Source organism: Ooceraea biroi, chromosome 7 (assembly GCF_003672135.1).
Source record: "Ooceraea biroi isolate clonal line C1 chromosome 7, Obir_v5.4, whole genome shotgun sequence".
In the NCBI taxonomy this organism is placed as follows: domain Eukaryota; kingdom Metazoa; phylum Arthropoda; class Insecta; order Hymenoptera; family Formicidae; genus Ooceraea; species Ooceraea biroi.
In genome coordinates this window covers 5,500,346-5,517,248 of record NC_039512.1, presented here as the reverse complement: position 1 = coordinate 5,517,248, position 16,903 = coordinate 5,500,346, and the positions used below count along the sequence as shown (strand labels likewise).

The 16,903-nt window shown below is 40.4% G+C and overlaps 5 protein-coding genes across 6 annotated transcripts in view; 1 reads left to right on the top strand and 4 right to left on the bottom strand.

The window, feature by feature from the left end:
• Positions 1-607: 607 nt before the first annotated feature.
• On the top strand, positions 608-6,155 carry LOC105282026 (congested-like trachea protein). The gene is made up of 5 exons (XM_011343679.3): positions 608-1,130; positions 1,284-1,398; positions 1,595-1,909; positions 4,927-5,100; positions 5,250-6,155. The coding sequence occupies exons 1-5, from the start codon at positions 1,035-1,037 to the stop codon at positions 5,435-5,437; spliced, it is 888 nt and encodes a 295-aa protein (XP_011341981.1). The 5' UTR covers positions 608-1,034; the 3' UTR covers positions 5,438-6,155.
• Positions 1,916-4,920, bottom strand: LOC105282025 (carboxypeptidase N subunit 2). The gene is made up of 6 exons (XM_011343678.2): positions 4,617-4,920; positions 4,298-4,435; positions 4,095-4,226; positions 3,207-4,024; positions 2,582-3,131; positions 1,916-2,416 (listed from the first exon to the last, which is right to left on the bottom strand). Exons 1-6 carry the CDS (start codon positions 4,653-4,655, stop codon positions 2,243-2,245), a joined length of 1,851 nt encoding a protein of 616 aa, XP_011341980.1. The 5' UTR covers positions 4,656-4,920; the 3' UTR covers positions 1,916-2,242.
• A 72-nt stretch (positions 6,156-6,227) lies between the features above and the next one.
• LOC105282024 (WASH complex subunit 1) lies at positions 6,228-8,931 on the bottom strand. Of its 2 annotated transcripts, XM_026970954.1 has the most exons (4): positions 8,612-8,931; positions 8,268-8,397; positions 7,562-8,120; positions 6,228-7,434 (listed from the first exon to the last, which is right to left on the bottom strand). In XM_026970954.1, the coding sequence occupies exons 1-4, from the start codon at positions 8,631-8,633 to the stop codon at positions 6,637-6,639; spliced, it is 1,509 nt and encodes a 502-aa protein (XP_026826755.1). In that variant the 5' UTR covers positions 8,634-8,931; the 3' UTR covers positions 6,228-6,636. The 2 variants fall into 2 exon arrangements, with proteins under 2 accessions (XP_026826755.1, XP_026826756.1); XM_026970955.1 differs by lacking the exon at positions 8,612-8,931 and having other exon boundaries at positions 7,562-8,128.
• Positions 8,932-9,299: 368 nt separating this feature from the next.
• Positions 9,300-16,903, bottom strand: part of LOC105282020 — a 51,678-nt gene continuing 44,074 nt past the window's right edge. The window contains exons 5-14 of the mRNA XM_026970957.1: positions 16,682-16,898; positions 16,128-16,381; positions 15,707-15,930; positions 15,383-15,539; positions 15,010-15,290; positions 14,727-14,858; positions 12,398-12,625; positions 12,111-12,308; positions 11,924-11,971; positions 9,300-11,724 (exon numbers count right to left, since the gene is read on the bottom strand). Of these exons, the coding sequence (XP_026826758.1) occupies positions 10,816-11,724; positions 11,924-11,971; positions 12,111-12,308; positions 12,398-12,625; positions 14,727-14,858; positions 15,010-15,290; positions 15,383-15,539; positions 15,707-15,930; positions 16,128-16,381; positions 16,682-16,898 (2,648 nt within the window). The 3' untranslated portion in view covers positions 9,300-10,815. The remainder of the gene's footprint in view (positions 11,725-11,923; positions 11,972-12,110; positions 12,309-12,397; positions 12,626-14,726; positions 14,859-15,009; positions 15,291-15,382; positions 15,540-15,706; positions 15,931-16,127; positions 16,382-16,681; positions 16,899-16,903) is intronic.
• LOC113562238 (TNF receptor-associated factor 5) lies at positions 12,779-14,719 on the bottom strand. The gene has a single exon (XM_026970956.1). It carries the CDS (start codon positions 14,325-14,327, stop codon positions 12,906-12,908), a length of 1,422 nt encoding a protein of 473 aa, XP_026826757.1. The 5' UTR covers positions 14,328-14,719; the 3' UTR covers positions 12,779-12,905.

Sequence of the window (16,903 nt, the reverse complement as noted above, 5' to 3'; positions counted from 1 at the left end):
TAAGCGCTTACGTCGGACGTTAACGTAGTACGGTCCGTCGGCCGTACGACGGACCGGGCAAACTGAAGTCGGGGAGCGCCCGACTAGGAAAGACTGGATGCTCCGCGCGGCGCGGCTTATATACCCCCATTCGGTGGTCGTGGTGGGAGTGTGACGTCACGTTGGCGGCAGTGGCGTAGCGCCACGGGGCGCGGAGCATTTCACGTAACGCAGAGCAGTAGCGTAGTGTTAAGGCCGTGGCACACGAAAACCAATCACTTCGAGAATGTAAGCAGCCATTTTGAAACTTAAAACTTGTAATTGGTCGCATCTCTTAAGTTTTAAGTCTTACTGCTTAAGTTTTTTCGTGTGCCACACCATTACACTAACAAAGATGTATTTTAGATAGAGTCCCTTAATTGATAAACCTCAATTCTACCAATGTTCGAACCATAGACATAGTAAGAATAGACCGAGCGTGAAGCGCAAAACGTGAAGCACAGCTAGAAAAGGACGGAAAGTAGGTGGAGGATCTCTTTCTCTCTCTGTTCGCGTCTTCCCCACTCTCCGCTCTTACCCCCACTCTTCTTTCCTTAGAGAGAGAGAGAGAGAGAGAGAGAGAGAGCAATCCTTCGCCTGCTTTCTCTCTTTTTCTACCTGTGATTCACTGCCAAGTTGAGAACACACTCGGTCCATTCTTACTATGTCTATGGTTCGAACATACACTTATCTCGTTTTAAATACAGAAAGTGCAACGTACGCGCGAGTAGATAAAAAAAACAGACAACTATTTCTATGTTCTCGACGTGATTTTCGCGATGATTTTTCTTTCATGTATCTTCGATTTAAATGTCGCAATGTGGACACACGGATGCATGATAAAATGTAAGCCCTGGCACAAAGTACCGTGATAAAATCGCGAGCGTGATTAATGGAATTTATTATCCCCCAAGCCAATTGTCCGTGTACTTTGACCCCTCTCTCTCGCCGAACGAGATTTAGTACTGTCGTTCCCAGTCGTTCCTTCGACAGTGTAAAACGAGGCAGTTGCAGTCATGTCGGATAGCGTGAGCCCTATTAAATATTTCCTCAGCGGAGGATTCGGTGGAGTATGCACCGTGATCGCTGGGCATCCTCTGGATACTATAAAGGTGAGGTTACATCCCGATATTGGACGGTTTATCAAGTTAAACTGAACGTGAATTCACATACACTCACCATTCATTTTTCTATTTATGCCTTTCGCATATTGTAACATTAGAGGATCATGTTCTTTTTGTATAAACGAAATTACTACTACATAGGTAAGGCTCCAGACGATGCCAGTGCCAGGTCCTAATCAGCTGCCTCTGTATTCGGGCACGTGGGACTGTGCCAAGAAAACAGTCACCAAGGAAGGAGTACGTGGCTTATACAAAGGTACCTGTGTTTTTCATAAATATAATGTATATTCAATGTTAGTCATACTTGTAAAGCACAAAAATGTCTGCTAATTGCACAACATTTTACATAGTTTTTTTAATAACAAAGATTTTCTTACAAATTAATATTTATAACTTGGAAAATTTTATATTTCGGTGAAATGCAATAATTGGAACTTGGATTTCTCGTTCAGGTATGGGCGCACCTTTATGCGGCGTTGCTCCAATATTTGCGATAAGTTTTTTTGGATACAGTATCGGAAAGAAGCTGCAACAAAGTGTCCCAGATGAAAAACTCACGACATTGCAATTGTTCTATGCTGGAGCTTTCAGCGGTATATTTACAACTGTGATAATGGCACCCGGCGAGCGCATCAAGTGTTTGTTACAAATACAACATGGAGACACTAAACCTAAGTATAACGGACCAGTGGACTGTGCGAAGCAATTGTATCGAGAAGGGGGTATCAGAAGTATCTATAAAGGCACCTGTGCTACGTTGTTAAGAGGTAAGACTATTATCTTGCGATCTTACTTGATTTCCAAGTTCTATTTTATTTTATTTTATTATTGTCATTTATCAAATAATATGTTTCATTATATTATTATTACTATATTTTTAAAAATTTTATGTTAAATGTATAAATATAGTTGAATAGAAATTTAATAATAAAACTCAAACAATAACTTTTGCACACTTTTATCACATGCGTGATTGATATTTACGTTTCTCTAAAACAAAGGGCTATATAAACATTTTTAGAAATTATTATAAAAATTGTAATATATTTCTCAATCCAGCATTTACCAACATATACATATAATTTGAAAAGAGAAATTGGCTAACTGATATTATTATCTTCTTCAGAGCTTCTTGTCTTCAGAAACTTTTGAAGGTATCGTTTTCTTGGGTTTCTGCATTGCAAACCTCCTTTGCGCAGTGCATGAAAGACTCCCCAGTTCTGTAGTCGTTTCGGCGTCGAGCATCGCGGGGCTGTTTCCTTAGTTCTGTTTACCTGCATGATACAGAATTATTAATGATTTATGCATAATGAGTATATTAACAAAGTAGCATCAAATACCAATAACTCTATAAATATAATTTTTTCACTACATAAAATTAATTTTATAAAAATATTAATTTTGTTATTAAATCAACAGTAACATAAAATATTTGTTACCAGTTGAGGATTCCAACTGTTCATGATGCATGTGCATTCCCAAGGATTGTTATCTAATCTTATATTTTGTATCTGCGTTTGTTTGTCCGGCAATCTGAGATTCTTAAAGAAGTCCGATGGTAGTGTCATTAATTTATTCTTCGTAAGTATAATTTCTCTCAATTCCTTCTGTTGTTGAACACTAAATAAACCAGGTGGTATGGATTCAAGGTCGTTATCCGACAAGTCGATTCTTCTAACTCTTTCCAAACCGTAGAAGGCGTCCATCGAAATTTTCTGAATGTGGCAACGACTTAAATCCAGATCCACCAAATTGGCAAGGTCAACAAACGCATCGAAATCGATATTTGTGACGTTTCCTCGCATCTTGAGGTGCGTCAGCGCCGGCATTCCTTGCAAGATGAAACGTTCCAGTATCGGTATCTCTAAATTGTACAGATGCAATATCTCGATTTGACGCAGGCCCAGCAATGAGTTCTTCTGCAATTTCAGTCTTGCTGACATACCACCGAGATACAACCTGATCGTCGTATTCATAATCTCGAAAGTACTAAAATATATCATAAATATTTAATATACTTTTAATTCATTTAATTGTGTAAATGTGTAACATTAAAATCATTACCTGGGAAAGATAGAATCCAGAGGATTGTCTGTGAAATCGGCGCTTATGAGCGCCGGGAAAGGTGGAAACGACAATTCCGATAGAAACGTCAGATTATTTTGTCTCAAGTCCAGATGCTCGAGCATAAGCAGTCCTGCCAGGTCCACGCTCTTCAGTGTCAGTAACTCGTTGCTCGCTAGTGACAACAATCTCAAATTCGGTGTTCCGTAGAAGCAAAATTCGGGAATGAATTTCAAGCTATTTTTTTCCAGTGAGAGATAAAGAAGGCTGTTAAGACCGTCGAACATGTGCCAAGAGATATCTTTTAGTGCACAATTGTACACCCTCAAATGCGTCAGCACACCGAGCGCGGCAAACAGTTCAATATTCTCTCTGTAGCCTTCTAATTCTTGTTTATAAAGATCGTATGGCAATATCTCCTTGTCATCACTGTTCTGCTGGCTCAGGAAGATGAGCCTGTGCCCTTTATGCTGACTGATATCGTTCACGTGCGCTTGATCGTCATCAACCGTTTCAGGTTTTTGGGCATTCATTGGCTTGATCACTAAATTCGCTTTGTTTTTGTTCGGTAAATTCAGGTTTGATAATTTAACGCGTTCCAGATTTAAATATAGTAAAGTAGGTCCCAGGGGGTACAAAGCATCGGAAGAGAGAACGATACCGCCCTTCTCTCCGTGATTGTTCATATCTTTTATGGAAGGATCGCTGTAATCTATCCCTTGAATATCTAGCGATATTAAATCGGCGAAGTGTTGGAAGGTAGTAGCCCGCAGAAGGATGTTAGTGCCTCCACCACCTGATTCAAGTAAAGTGAGAACCTGCAATGGCAAAGTAAAATTAATATAAAGATAATATGAAATAACATTACATATTCTCTTTATGCATGACCTGTATATCCGAAGGAAGTTTGGCCAAGAGTTCTTCAGAATTTTCAACAATCACACATGTTGCAATTTTCAGTAATTCATGAGCCATGGGATGGTCATTGTCCATATCGAAATCAACATCGGGAAATATATTCTGTTAAGAAAAAAAAAAGCTTGAAAAGGAACGTATTTAGTGATTGTAATATCAATTTGATTTGTTCATACCTGATTTTTATCTCGATTCGTGTCAGCCCATTGATGTAAGGGTAGATCAGAGAACTTTTGAATCTCGCAGGTACATCCTTGCGGGCATTTTATCTCCCATACACCGCCGATATCAATAATTTGTCCTGTACACTGTTCCTGAATGTAGTGTAATTTGAATTAATCGAATTTATTATTTCAGAATTTATCTCGCAGTTTTCTCATTTATGTCATAATATTTAATTCAGCTATAGTAATAATAATAATTTACGCATATCATATGTTACATGATGACATAATAAACTAGAAAATATGTTTGCTTAACAATTGAGATATGTACCAAAAACAGGACGACAAAGAATAAAAGAACGAATGTCATGATGTTTCACTTTCCAAACTACGATTTCGAAACAGAGCACGATACTTGCTACCAGTAACAGCACGCTGGCCCGAAGGAAACTGGATTTTGTTAACTGTTATCTATATGCCTTGGTGCTTCCTATCAAACAGGATGCCTTCTATCTGCCAGCCCACACGCTCTACTCGCTATTATTAATTACATACATAATGTTTATGTGCCATCTTGGGCCTATGTAAGAACACTTATAGAAAACGCGATTACTAATTCACCGTCCTTCTAATACTTTCAGATATTCCGGCCAGTGGAATGTACTTTATGACGTATGAATATTTAAAAGAACTATTCACTCCTGAGGGAGGCAAACTCAGTCTACTAGCTACTATAACAGCTGGCGGTTGTGCGGGTATTGCCAACTGGTTGGTCGGGATGCCACCTGATATCTTGAAAAGCCGCCTACAAACTGGTAGATATACTTTTATATAACAAAGATACTGTTTTCCTCACTTCCTTTTTCCAAGATTTTAATTGTGCTTATAGGTATATTAATTAACACGCAATCGTGCGATATTATTTATATGATATTAACTTTTCCATTTATTGTATGTCACATAGCACCAGAAGGCACGTATAAAAGCGGAATACGCGAAGTATTTGTTACATTAATGAAAAACGAAGGACCACTGGCGCTTTACAAAGGTGTCGTGCCCGTAATGCTCCGAGCTTTTCCAGCAAATGCAGCTTGTTTCATGGGCTTCGAAGTCTGCATGAAGTTTTTAAACTGGATCGCACCAGGTCTATAGTTTTAAGTTTCACGTCGTGTAATTATCCCTAGCTATTTTTGTAAAATGTCTATTAATGTCCGTTACTTCTCTCGTACTGCGATTCATACTCGACATGTGCTTAGCCAATTATTATTGCGACAAAGTAAACTACTCAAATTTATTCTTGCCTCGCAGCTATGTCGAGAATGAATCTCGGACTAATTATGTAGTAACAAGATATTAGAACTCTATTGAAAGTGTGTAATAAGATAGCTTCATTGTATATGAAAACAGGATTATGTACAAAGGCAAGTTCTTGCAATTTTGCCAATGATAGATTTGACTGCAAACGAACGAAAGTATGATATCAGGGAATATCTTTACAAATAGGATTCACTTTGTATTAATTTTTAAGAAATTTTAAGAATATAATCAAATTTATGAAACATATCGGATCACAATCTGTGAGGGTAATAATTCGTAAGACACGTATTGAAAGACTGTTCAATAATTATGTGAAAATTTTTATGTTTTAATCTTATTGCGTATTGTACAGTTTAAATATAAAATTTTATATATGTAACAGTATATATACATTTATAATTACATTTACATATTGTACATTGTCGCATATTTCGAAATGTACAACCAGGATTTATCGAGTAATCTAAGAATTCTGTAACATACTTTCTGTACAAAACTATATAAGGAAGATTATACAATATAGATTTATGTATTAAATAAAACTGGTTTATATACATATATATATATATAATTAAACAGATGTTCTAGGGAAATGTATTAATGCAAAAAATAAAATTTTCTATTCTGCTAATTGTCTTTAGAATTAACAAATATTCTATTATTTCTAAGAAATTTTATCAACGTAGCCATCAAATATAGCGTTGCTTCACTCACACTTCATGAATATTACAAAAGTCATGTATCCAAACCTACGTATATAAGGTTACGTATGTACGTACACACTACTCGTCTACGCGAACAAAAGTGTAATTACGAAATCGTGGAATGGAATTTAAAATCGGCCCTTATATCTCTCGTGTAAGAAATAACATTTCCAGATCCGCATTGGCATTCTCTCATCCCTCTATCTCCCTCGTTGAACTTAGTGTAATAAAAATTCCCCTGAGTCTTCACACGAGAATGCTGATAGTTTAAGCTACTTGTCATGATTCCTCGACGGTATGCCGTTCAAGTGATCGCCGCAACGACTCTTATCACTCTTCCCAGTCATCCGTATCGGGCTGAGAGTCGTATTCGCTGGCCGCGGAATTTCTGTCTGACGCGGATGCTTCGTTCGGCTTCGGCGGTGGCGGTATCAGGCTCGACATTCTCTCCAAAGCTCCAACCGTGGAGCCAGCGATACCCTTGCGTCTCAGAGCGAGTTTCGCGTGCAGATCCGCCATTAAATCTCCCCCGACCGAGGCTGAAGACCATCGATCGCCTTTCTTCTCGTCCGGCACAGTAGGCCTCAACTTTGCTCTGCCTATCCCGCCTGCGTCTCGGATCGCTGCCATCAAGTTCGAACGATCGTCGGTTACGGTTTTCGCGGGTGGACGGCTCGTCTTCTCTTTCTTCTCCGAACCATCATCCGACGCGGGTACAACTGCTTCCGCAGCTGTTGCGGGTGGTGGTGGTGGCGGAGGCGGTGGCGGCGGTGGCGGCGGCGGAGACGCCATAACTTGCTGATAATTAGTTTTCTCGTTGCTTGTAGCACTATTCATTGCTCCGGGAGGTGGAGGCGGCGGTGGCGCAGGTTCTCGTGACGATACCACGGTCGCCACGGTAGGCACGGTTTCAGTCAAAATCGGCAAATGAGGTGCGTTATCCGCAATTTTCAACTGAGACTCCTTTTCCTCACTGATCGGCGTCGGTAAATCCAGACGAACGGTAGGCGTCGTCACCGCGGACGATGGCGCGATCGGGCTTTGAGAATTAAGATCGAGCACGAATTTCTCGTCGTCCACAATGCCCGGTAGATCTGGGAGCGTTAGCGGTACGTTTATCTGAGGCACCTGCAATATAAAAAAATATTTTATATTGTCTCGAAGCTGTGTTGGTAAACATACGTAATATAAAAATGCATACTTGTAATTAATGTGCGAGTTATGTCAGATTAATACATTATATAAAAATCCATACCTCTCCGAGCGTTGGCGTGTACAGATAGCTGGAAGCCGCATCCATTTCTGACGAAAGCCACGGTTGCACAATCGAATCCGGCGCGTCTTCAATTTGCTGCTTGTCAGTAGATTGGCGCGATGATCTCATGGATGCTTTTTCATAAGGGCTGTCCATGCTATCGAACAGTAGGAGGGCACTAACTGAAGATAATTGTGGCGGGTATGGTTGCTCATCGTCCTCCGAGTTCTCTTTTTTGCTAGCCTTTGATCGTACGTGATAAAACTGTAGCTTCTCTTGGAGATTGATATTTGCCGCATACTGTCCATCTTCCGTCTTGCAGTTAGAGGATAGGTATGCTTCGGGAATATCTTTTATAGGCACGGAACATTTGTAGATGCTTGGTATAGTAGCCGCACGTTCAGGCTGCAAAGGTATAGTCATCTGGTACTCCTTATAAGTGTGACTCGCTGGATATTTAGCGGCAGAATACATTTTCACTGCTTTCAAATTTAAATTAGTTTGTAGATAGTGCAACTTATTCTCCAGCTTTCTAGCTCGTTCTTTGATGCTAGTTAATCTGCAAAACTTTATTTAGTTAATTTATTTAGATAATAAATTTATTTAGTTAATTAAATGTCTCTTATCAACCCACAAATTGTTTTTTTTAATATGATAAATACGTTAATCGTATTAAGAGCCAAAAATCTGATGGATTTGTTTTTACCTCTGCATATTCTCCGAAAGTCTCTTGTCGATACAATCAAATATGTAAGAGACAGCGTCGCCCAAATTATCCAGGGCTTCTGCTATTTGGACTATAGTTTCTTCATGTCTCAGATTATTTGGTATGACACCTGAATAGTTAAATCATCATTTAAAATCATTGCCGGACTCTCAGACAGTATAATCATCAGATAAAATTATTATTGAGCTCTATGTTTCTATTATTTTGACTTTCTTATTAGGTTATGTCGTACTGTGTAAATACAAATAACGTGAATATAAAAATCTACGAATGGAGCCTGTTCTAACAATAAGAATAACTGTAATAATAACAAATTTACGTACCAATCTCTAGTCGTTCTGGCATCTTGGTCCCAGAAAGTCACGAAAGTAGTTGTCTCACAACAAAACAGCACATATACTCTCGCGAAAGGCAAGAATCGATGTACTTAAATAATACACGTGTATTTATGGAGTGCAGGAATCTCGATGATAGTCCTGATTTGATGATACATGACACTCGTTTAGATCATACTTCCAAAAATTCTATTAGAGGACGAGACATCACGAGAGGATACGTGACATGACAATTGTATACCCAAAGCGGATTAAGTATCTTACGAAGATAATTCTCTGGCTGTTAGCGACGATATGTTTCAGCGGTGAAAAAGCGAACTGAAACAAACATCGTGCATGATAAATTGATAATCGAGTAAAATGCAAATTGTTTTGCGCGCGCGTCTCCGTACACAACAAGAGAATGAATCTTTAAATGTTTAATTTTACTAGTATGTAGCGCGCGCTATTATATATATATACACATTCCGATTTCATTCATTGTTTTCTAGAAAATTGGAGATATCCGATTCTTCAAAGTGAAGCAAATTAACAATGTTACCATAAGCTTTCTTTCTTTATTTTTCTTTATATATTATTATTATTATTATTATTATTTATATACATAGTTTCTGATATATTAGTTTTGGATTTTGAAAAAACAGTTAACTTATTCTACAATGATAGGACGCTTACAAAAACATAAAAATGGTCTTTATTATGGTCCATAATATCAGGTATGTCAGTTACACTTATTTTACGAAGGATATTATCTAGATATTAATACTCTAATACGCAAGACTATGTTTACATGGGTAGGGTGCAATGCGCTTCTTCTTTGTCTACTTGTTCCGACAGAATATGCTCGATATGCTTGCTTCCAATCAATTAAGTGAAGAAGACATACGAATCGATCTAATTCATTGTGGTCATTACGGAGTGTTTATGCAGCAATCGTTGTATTTATTAACAAAAACAGAGACATCGATACACTGGACGGACTATACACACTCGTATTATAGTGAAATAAGTTTTATGTATTAACGAACGAGATATAATACTTAGCATAATTCGAAACTGTTAAAATGCTACACATATTTACAGGATCGACTAATCACGATAGATATACAGGTATATTACATACAGATATCGCACGTGTCCTTTCTCTCGGATAAAAATGTTGTAACTCTCGTGCGAGAAGGAACCGATTTCAAGCACATTACAGCTACACACTTAGAGAATTAAGCTCAAGCTCCCAAGCGAAAAATGGAAGCTATATATGTCACGATATATGCGCCTCTCGATTATCCGATTGTTTAATTCATTCTTTTCGTTGCTTTGTTTATGTACAGTTTTCGAGGAACGAGTAAGTGCAGAGAGAGGGAGACCAATATTGTAAATCTTCTAATTACTGAATATTGCTTTATTAATAATGGTAATAATTTTTGTAATTATTTTGGACATAATTTGTGCACACAGTTATTTGACAACTGAACAAATAAAATTCGGCCCAATGCCTAAATTTTACTTGTTTAGTTTAAATGAAAATTGCATTCGTCGTTAAAATCGAATTATACTTAATTTTAATATTAGATATGTGATCACAATATAATAGTATAAAAGATCAGCTAATTGCGCACGTGATAAAATATCACTTAGGACAGATTGTTGTCGTCATGCGGAAGCCTGATACACGTTTCGCGTTTTATCACCAGAAACTGCGATTGGAGGAGGCGTATTCAAGAAGCGTATCGTGGGACTATATACATTATGCAAAACTTCGTTTTCCCTAAACATATAACAAAGATATACATAATATATATCGAGAAATAAATAACGCAAGAACACAAAAGTACTCGGAGTAATAAGCGCACGCGATTGCTCAGGCACGGCAGGAGAACACGTCATCATCGTGATTTCGAGGGGGGTCCAGACACTGCAGTCTGTCCGGCCGTTGATCGTGTCGATGGTTTATCGCTGTTGACGCTGATTCACGAAATTTACATCATAGATAGATTTGTAATTTTACCGATGATGTAAACACCTGATGACAAGATTAGTATTATAGGCTTATATAAAATTATATAAGCATAATAATATACAAAACATGCATTGGCCAATCGGAGTCAAATGGAAATGTTTGAAAAGAAAATGTTCACGCAACGATCAACGGTAACGAACGGACGGACAGACGGGAGCGTCGCTCCCACTATCTATATCACAGGAACGGAACTCTCCATTTCACCCGCAGTCTTTTTCTCATTGCTGCGATCGTTGTTATCGTTATCATCGTCGTCGCCGTGGCAGCAGATCTGCTCGTCGATCTGCTGCTCATCGGAGACTAGAGATGCGTCCTTCGATAAGATCAGAGAGTCTTCGCCGATTGGCGCGGCGGCCTCGACTAGATTCTCGACGGACGCCGCCGTCGTCGGTGCAGTCTCATGACAGAAGCTCCTACGCAAAGACTGTTGCGTTCTCGCAGTACCTCGACGTATACTACTGCGCAATAGATTCGCTACGTCGGCAGCTGTCAGATTTGAGCCGGACAGCGTGGCCGCTCCGTTCAAATACGGCCGGCGGCCGCGTTCGAACGTCGAGTGGGTACGCTCGATCGCACGTGATCTGTCGGCCACGCCGATCCTGCTGGTGCGATCGATGGTGTTCGGCCGGTGCCGGCGATCAGCCGATACAGCTCGTCGACTGGTCCCGGTATTCGTCACGTCCGGTCGCGGCTCCGCATGGACCGCGATCTGGTGGTCGCGCGACGCTGGCGCGACGCTGGTTTGGTTCATCTCCACCAACACGGTCGCGTAATCCGGCGGCGGTGGCTGCAACGCCGGTCTCTGTCGGGGCGCGCTGCCTTCGCCGAGCACATTCGCGATTCTCCGCACGCTACGCCGAAAACTCTGTCGTAGCATCTTTGCGATTCTTGCGCCGGTTGCCGTGGTGTAGCTCGGTGGCGGTGTATACTTCGGCGGCGGATCCTCGAAGGGTATCTCGGTAGTCGCGGCTGGTAGGATCCCATTTCCGTGCAAACTTGCATCGGTGTCGTTTCCGATTTGAGTCTGCGCGTCGCGAGGATCTTCCGGCTCCAACGGTGGTCGATAAAGTAACTGAATTCTCTGCGAAAGAAGGGAACGATAATTTCGTTTGCTTCTGTTGAGAATGGATATCGTTGCATTAATGTATAAATATTCTTGCAGCTTCATCTCAACGTAATGTTACTTTTCTAGCGAAGGGATATGCGGTGTTGGTTTTAAGACAGGTATCACCGTATGCACATGTAACATTAACCCAAAAGAGAGATTAATGAGAACTTACGCCGTTACACTGTTCGCAGTGATTTACCGTTACTTCCACTTGCTGATTCTATTTGCCAGCAAGAACAAAAAGACAGTATATGAAAGACTTGTTAGTGAGTTGTGGGGTATGTTAATGCCGTACAGATTGCTGTGCAGGGCAGGATTGTGCCAATGTAACGGTAAGAAAGAGCAACAAGAACACTTACATCGAAGATATCGGATGGTCCGCTGTTCAAATATCGGCACGTCTGTATGATAGCCACTGCCGGTATCATTAATATCGGTATCAACTGAATTGACGCGCCGAGTTGCCTTGCCCACACTACCCAGTAATCTCGGTTCGTACGGCGATAAGAGTACAGTTCCCGGAAGCCACTGCTCTTGAATATTGTGATACTGAGAACCTGCGGCATACAATAACGATGACGCGTGCTGTGCGTAAGCACAAAGATCACGACTCCGTCGTGCCAATGTCTAACAATGATTAATTTACCATTAAAGTGACAGGGAGAACGACGTTCCAGGTGAAGGATAACAGAGGTCCGGCCCAATACCTGAGGCATCGTCCAGTCGGTGGGAACAGTTCGGTGACGACCGCGTCGCCAGTGTGAGGGCGTCCGCGGACAGCGAAAACTGCACCGACTTGCACTAGATATAGGACAATTATCCACCACGCCCCACCGATAGTATAATCGAGATAGTAGACGACGTAAATACCCAACTGTGAACATGTAATAATAATATGTAATGAAAATAAAATATAATTCATATTAAAATTATCAATGGAATTATTTTACTCAAGTATGAAAAAATTACTTTTTATAAATTATTATAATCTATTATTTTTATTAAATGTATCATATTAATTTTTTTATCATACGTATAAAATTATTGCAATTTTTTATTATCGTGAGAAGTATCATCAGTATTTTCCCAGCTAAAATTATTACCATTTATTATTATCTCATTAGATTTGTCATTATTGAATTGAAGTGTTAAAATTATTGAGCTACTAATGATGCCGTTGAAGCGCTCATCCTCGCATCCTTCACTTGTACGTCCAAAAAGAGCACGTTCTTTTTCGTGTAACCGGAATATCTGCTCAGTGTGGTATGGGGAATAAACATGTATAAGCCGGACTCTTTGTTCAACTCGTCCGAGTCATTCTTGTCATGGCCTACTGTCTTCACGATCTTTTTAAGGTCGTTAGCGGGATTGTCCTGATCCCGAAGAATCACGGCAGCTCTGAGTATGCAGGGCCAATCCAACAACGGATCCCATTTCCCATTTTCCACGCGCAGGCATCCGATAATGTGACGGTCCTTCCATTGTCCTTTACCATTCAAGAATAGCTCCATTCTCAAGGTGTAGCCGTACTCTTTATCGTAAAATATCGGACTGTAAAGTGCGCAATCGTTTTTCTTCGCTTCGCTCATCTTCTCTTTATAACGATCGATTCGCCATATGATACGGCCATTGGTCGAGGCGCATTCTACGCTTTCCGGAGCGCAGGAGCACGAGTTCGGCAGGGACGCCGGTTCGCAATTATCCGCGATCAATTCCTCGACGTACTTCAGATTTTCCTTCATTTGGAACTTCAGGCCTTTAATATCCGATTTTTGTCTGGCCGTGATCTCGTAATGCTTGTGAATCCCTTCCAACAAGCTATCTATCTTCTCCGAGAGGATATCGTGCTTAGACGTTAATTCTCCCGAGTCTTTGCATCTCATTTCCAATTCAAGTTTCAAGTCGTTGAGGCGCCGCAGATGTTCCTGCCATATATCGCTCGTACGTATGCTCTCTTTGGCAACGAACGTTTTCAGGTCTTTCAATTCTTTCAGCCAATCATTCGGTACACCTCTGTGCTTGCTTTGCTCATCCGTCAATTCTCCCTCGAGCAATCTCAGTTGTTCGGAGATCCGTCGAAAGCTCAGACCGTTGCAGTGCTGCAGATTGTCGGTGGCCGTCTCCAGATCGCTCAATCTTCGATTGAGAATTGCGCTATTACTGCGAGACTCCTCGATCGCTTCCACGAGATTTAAACGCAGCGCAGCGAAAGATTCCTGCTGAGAATGCAGCAAGCTCAAGTTCCTCGAGAGATCGTCTTGTAAGCGAATCCGCTCCTTCTCTCCCTGATCGATAGCTAAACGTAACAACGTTAGCACCGAGAACACCTTTTCCTTCCACACCGAATCTTGAATGTCCTTTATTTGACTATTCCTCTTCGACATTTTCTTGTTGCACGATTTCTGGTGAGCCTCCAGACTTCTGCGGGGAACGTAAACTCCACATTTGTTCGAGCACTCCTCCAGGACCGCCGCACAGTGTGTCACATGTTCCGTCAGGTATTTCTCCTCCAGGAATTCGTTGCAGAAATAGCAAGGCGCGCTGCGACGCACCACCGCGTGAACATTAGTATTCATCTCTCGTTTCGATGCGTACGCACTTGTGACACCGTAATATGCCGAAACGAACTGAAACTCGCACTGATAACGATTCTCCCGGTAAACGAGAGATTGCGCGCGCTCTATCTGATAAGAACAGTTGCGAACGGGGAAGATACTGATGATATCATAGATAGATACCACTTGTCCTACTTGCTACGTGTTCATGCCACTTATGTTATATTAATATATCCTACAAGTTAGAACATGGTATCTGCACATCATGCTCATAATTAATAATATACACATTATTTGCATATCAGTAATTATACAGTTAACCCCAGATTTGCTAGTTGCATGTTTAGATGAATAAGGGATAAATTTGTCAAAAAAATTTTTCACTATAAACCAGGCAAGATATGAAGAACTCAAGCATACCTCCGTAGCCATAGGCAATCCCAGCATGTAGCCGCATGTGCAGCTAAAAAACGTAATGCTGGTTTCCCAGAGTTTCATCATTTTTGTATTGATTGCCATTATGCCAGTAATTACACAATGCCATATCGCCAACTGAAATCCCGATAAAATATTTTATGATAAATTAATAAGTCAAATTTTATTCAATTTTAGTAAAAATCTTTATAATAAATATTTTTAAAAATATATTTTTATTATTATATATATTTATCACTGATTCTCCTAAGTGTGGAAAATCACATACCTGCTGTGCGATCCCAAATAAGATGAGGATGAAGTAGAACAGGACCGCCCAAAACGGCGACACCTGCTCAGCGCCTAACAATGCTAACGTTGCAGGCACCAATTCGGTAGACAATCGCAACACTTGATACCCCGACTCGGTACTGGTGTCCGCACCGGGTCGTATTACACGCTGGCCAAGGAGAAATGATGCGTGTGACATAAATCTCTCCGGTGTGCTGCTGTATCCCGGAGGTGCTGGCTGATTGGCAAGCCTCATAAACGTATACCCTGATATTCTCTCTGCGAAATCGTTCCAAGAGTGATAACGTGCGTGAGAACGTACAACTGATGTGATCCGATCGCTCGAGGTAACGTAAAGCGGTTGTACTTACCGAACGAACTAGTGATGTAAATATAGCCATGATGCCTAAGGATCTGCACGCAGGTGTTCGCTAGGAAAGCCGCGAGAACGAGAACTATGAGTGTCAGAATCACGACAAGACTCGTATCTCGCTGGAGGAGATGTTTGTACTTGTTATGAGCCGCTATCTGAAACATTGGTATCCTAATGAGCCGTCACTCGTGTTATGTTATCGTATTTAAATGTTACAAGTAAATAATCAATCGGCAATTATCAGGAAAAATGATTATCTCGTGTAAATACCGTGTTGAATTATATCGCTAAATCAACGCGTGATTATCGACGACGACAATACCTGCATAGCGGCTGCACCAAGTAAACCCCACGTGAGGAAGACCTCGTTTGAGGCAGCCACCCATGACTTCCCATTAATGAAGAATTCGCTCCAAACGGTAGCGGGGAAGAGCTGGTGTATCGAGCCTGGCGGTGTGAGTCCCAACAACTTCGTGCATAAGACTAACGTGCCAAACACGGGCACCAGCGTGAAAACGTACACTACTTTTCCATAGGATCTCAATCCTAGGTAAAAATAAGGATAGCAGAAATTAAATTTCGTGGACCAATAATTTGATACTCGACAGAATCTTTTCTTTCTTTCTACGTACATTAAATTTAAACATCATGAAAGACTAGAAAATTATTTACAGCAAACAATATTTTTGATAAAAAAATCTTTATAAAATATATACGTGTTTCTTTTCTGAAAAAAGATTTACCTTTACTTAGTGAAACAAATACAATCAGCCAAACGACGGCTAAGTTGAAGGCCACTTGGAATTTTAACGTGATGGTACCAGCATCCGATTCGTTCAAATGGTGTCTTTGTAATACAGCACCATTGAAGTAATCCGGAACAGTCTCATACAATTTGTATGAAGTAGTAATATTGTGCGTAGGACGGCTGTCGTCTCGATAGAGAAGAAACGGCTCCGCCCATCGATACTTGTCCTGCTTTGTTATGAACGAATCTCTGCAATCAATGTACCACGCATTTTGTCCCACTTGTTCGATATGGCACGATGTTATTTCGATACAAATGATGGAATGAGCCAACTTAATATAAAGTCAACCGTTCATCAACTGTTATTTTTATCATCAGTTTTCATAAGAAAATATTTTATATTTTCCATTCAATTATTATTTTTCTTAATTATTACTTTTTTCTTTTAGCCAAATTTACAATCTCCAGCCCTATTCAATCATTGCTTTTGTATACATTTAACTTATTTCATCACTAAAAATATTCTAAAAGGTAAGTAAAGAATCTTACCTGAAGTACACGAACATCCACGATATACCGACTATGCTGTAAATACCGATGAAGGCTTGCGCGGTGAGCAGGGCTATTCCGACACCTTGAAAAAGCGGCGAGATTCTCCACATATCCACAGAACCAGCCGCCAGTCTCTGTCCCAGGCATACTTGCAACGTCAGTAATGGGATGCCCAGTATAAAGGATAAAATCAGGAACTGTACAATGAAGTTTGCTGTA

What these genes read in the sequence shown, in the direction of transcription:
- LOC105282026 (XM_011343679.3), top strand. Translation starts at nt 1,035, where the DNA reads ATGTCGGATAGCGTGAGCCCTATTAAATATTTCCTCAGCGGAGGATTC. An exon ending in ATCCTCTGGATACTATAAAG is followed by an intron (nt 1,131 to 1,283) that starts GTGAGGTTACAT and finishes ACTACTACATAG; the next exon opens with GTAAGGCTCCAGACGATGCC. An exon ending in AGTACGTGGCTTATACAAAG is followed by an intron (nt 1,399 to 1,594) that starts GTACCTGTGTTT and finishes TTTCTCGTTCAG; the next exon opens with GTATGGGCGCACCTTTATGC.
- LOC105282025 (XM_011343678.2), bottom strand. Translation starts at nt 4,655, where the DNA reads ATGACATTCGTTCTTTTATTCTTTGTCGTCCTGTTTTTG. An exon ending in AACTTCCTTCGGATATACAG is followed by an intron (nt 4,025 to 4,094) that starts GTCATGCATAAA and finishes TTGCCATTGCAG; the next exon opens with GTTCTCACTTTACTTGAATC. An exon ending in CTGGATTCTATCTTTCCCAG is followed by an intron (nt 3,132 to 3,206) that starts GTAATGATTTTA and finishes GATATATTTTAG; the next exon opens with TACTTTCGAGATTATGAATA.
- LOC105282024 (XM_026970954.1), bottom strand. Translation starts at nt 8,633, where the DNA reads ATGCCAGAACGACTAGAGATTG. An exon ending in GCCAGAACGACTAGAGATTG is followed by an intron (nt 8,398 to 8,611) that starts GTACGTAAATTT and finishes TTAACTATTCAG; the next exon opens with GTGTCATACCAAATAATCTG. An exon ending in ACACGCCAACGCTCGGAGAG is followed by an intron (nt 7,435 to 7,561) that starts GTATGGATTTTT and finishes TTTATATTGCAG; the next exon opens with GTGCCTCAGATAAACGTACC.
- LOC113562238 (XM_026970956.1), bottom strand. Translation starts at nt 14,327, where the DNA reads ATGAATACTAATGTTCACGCGGTGGTGCGTCGCAGCGCGCCTTGCTAT.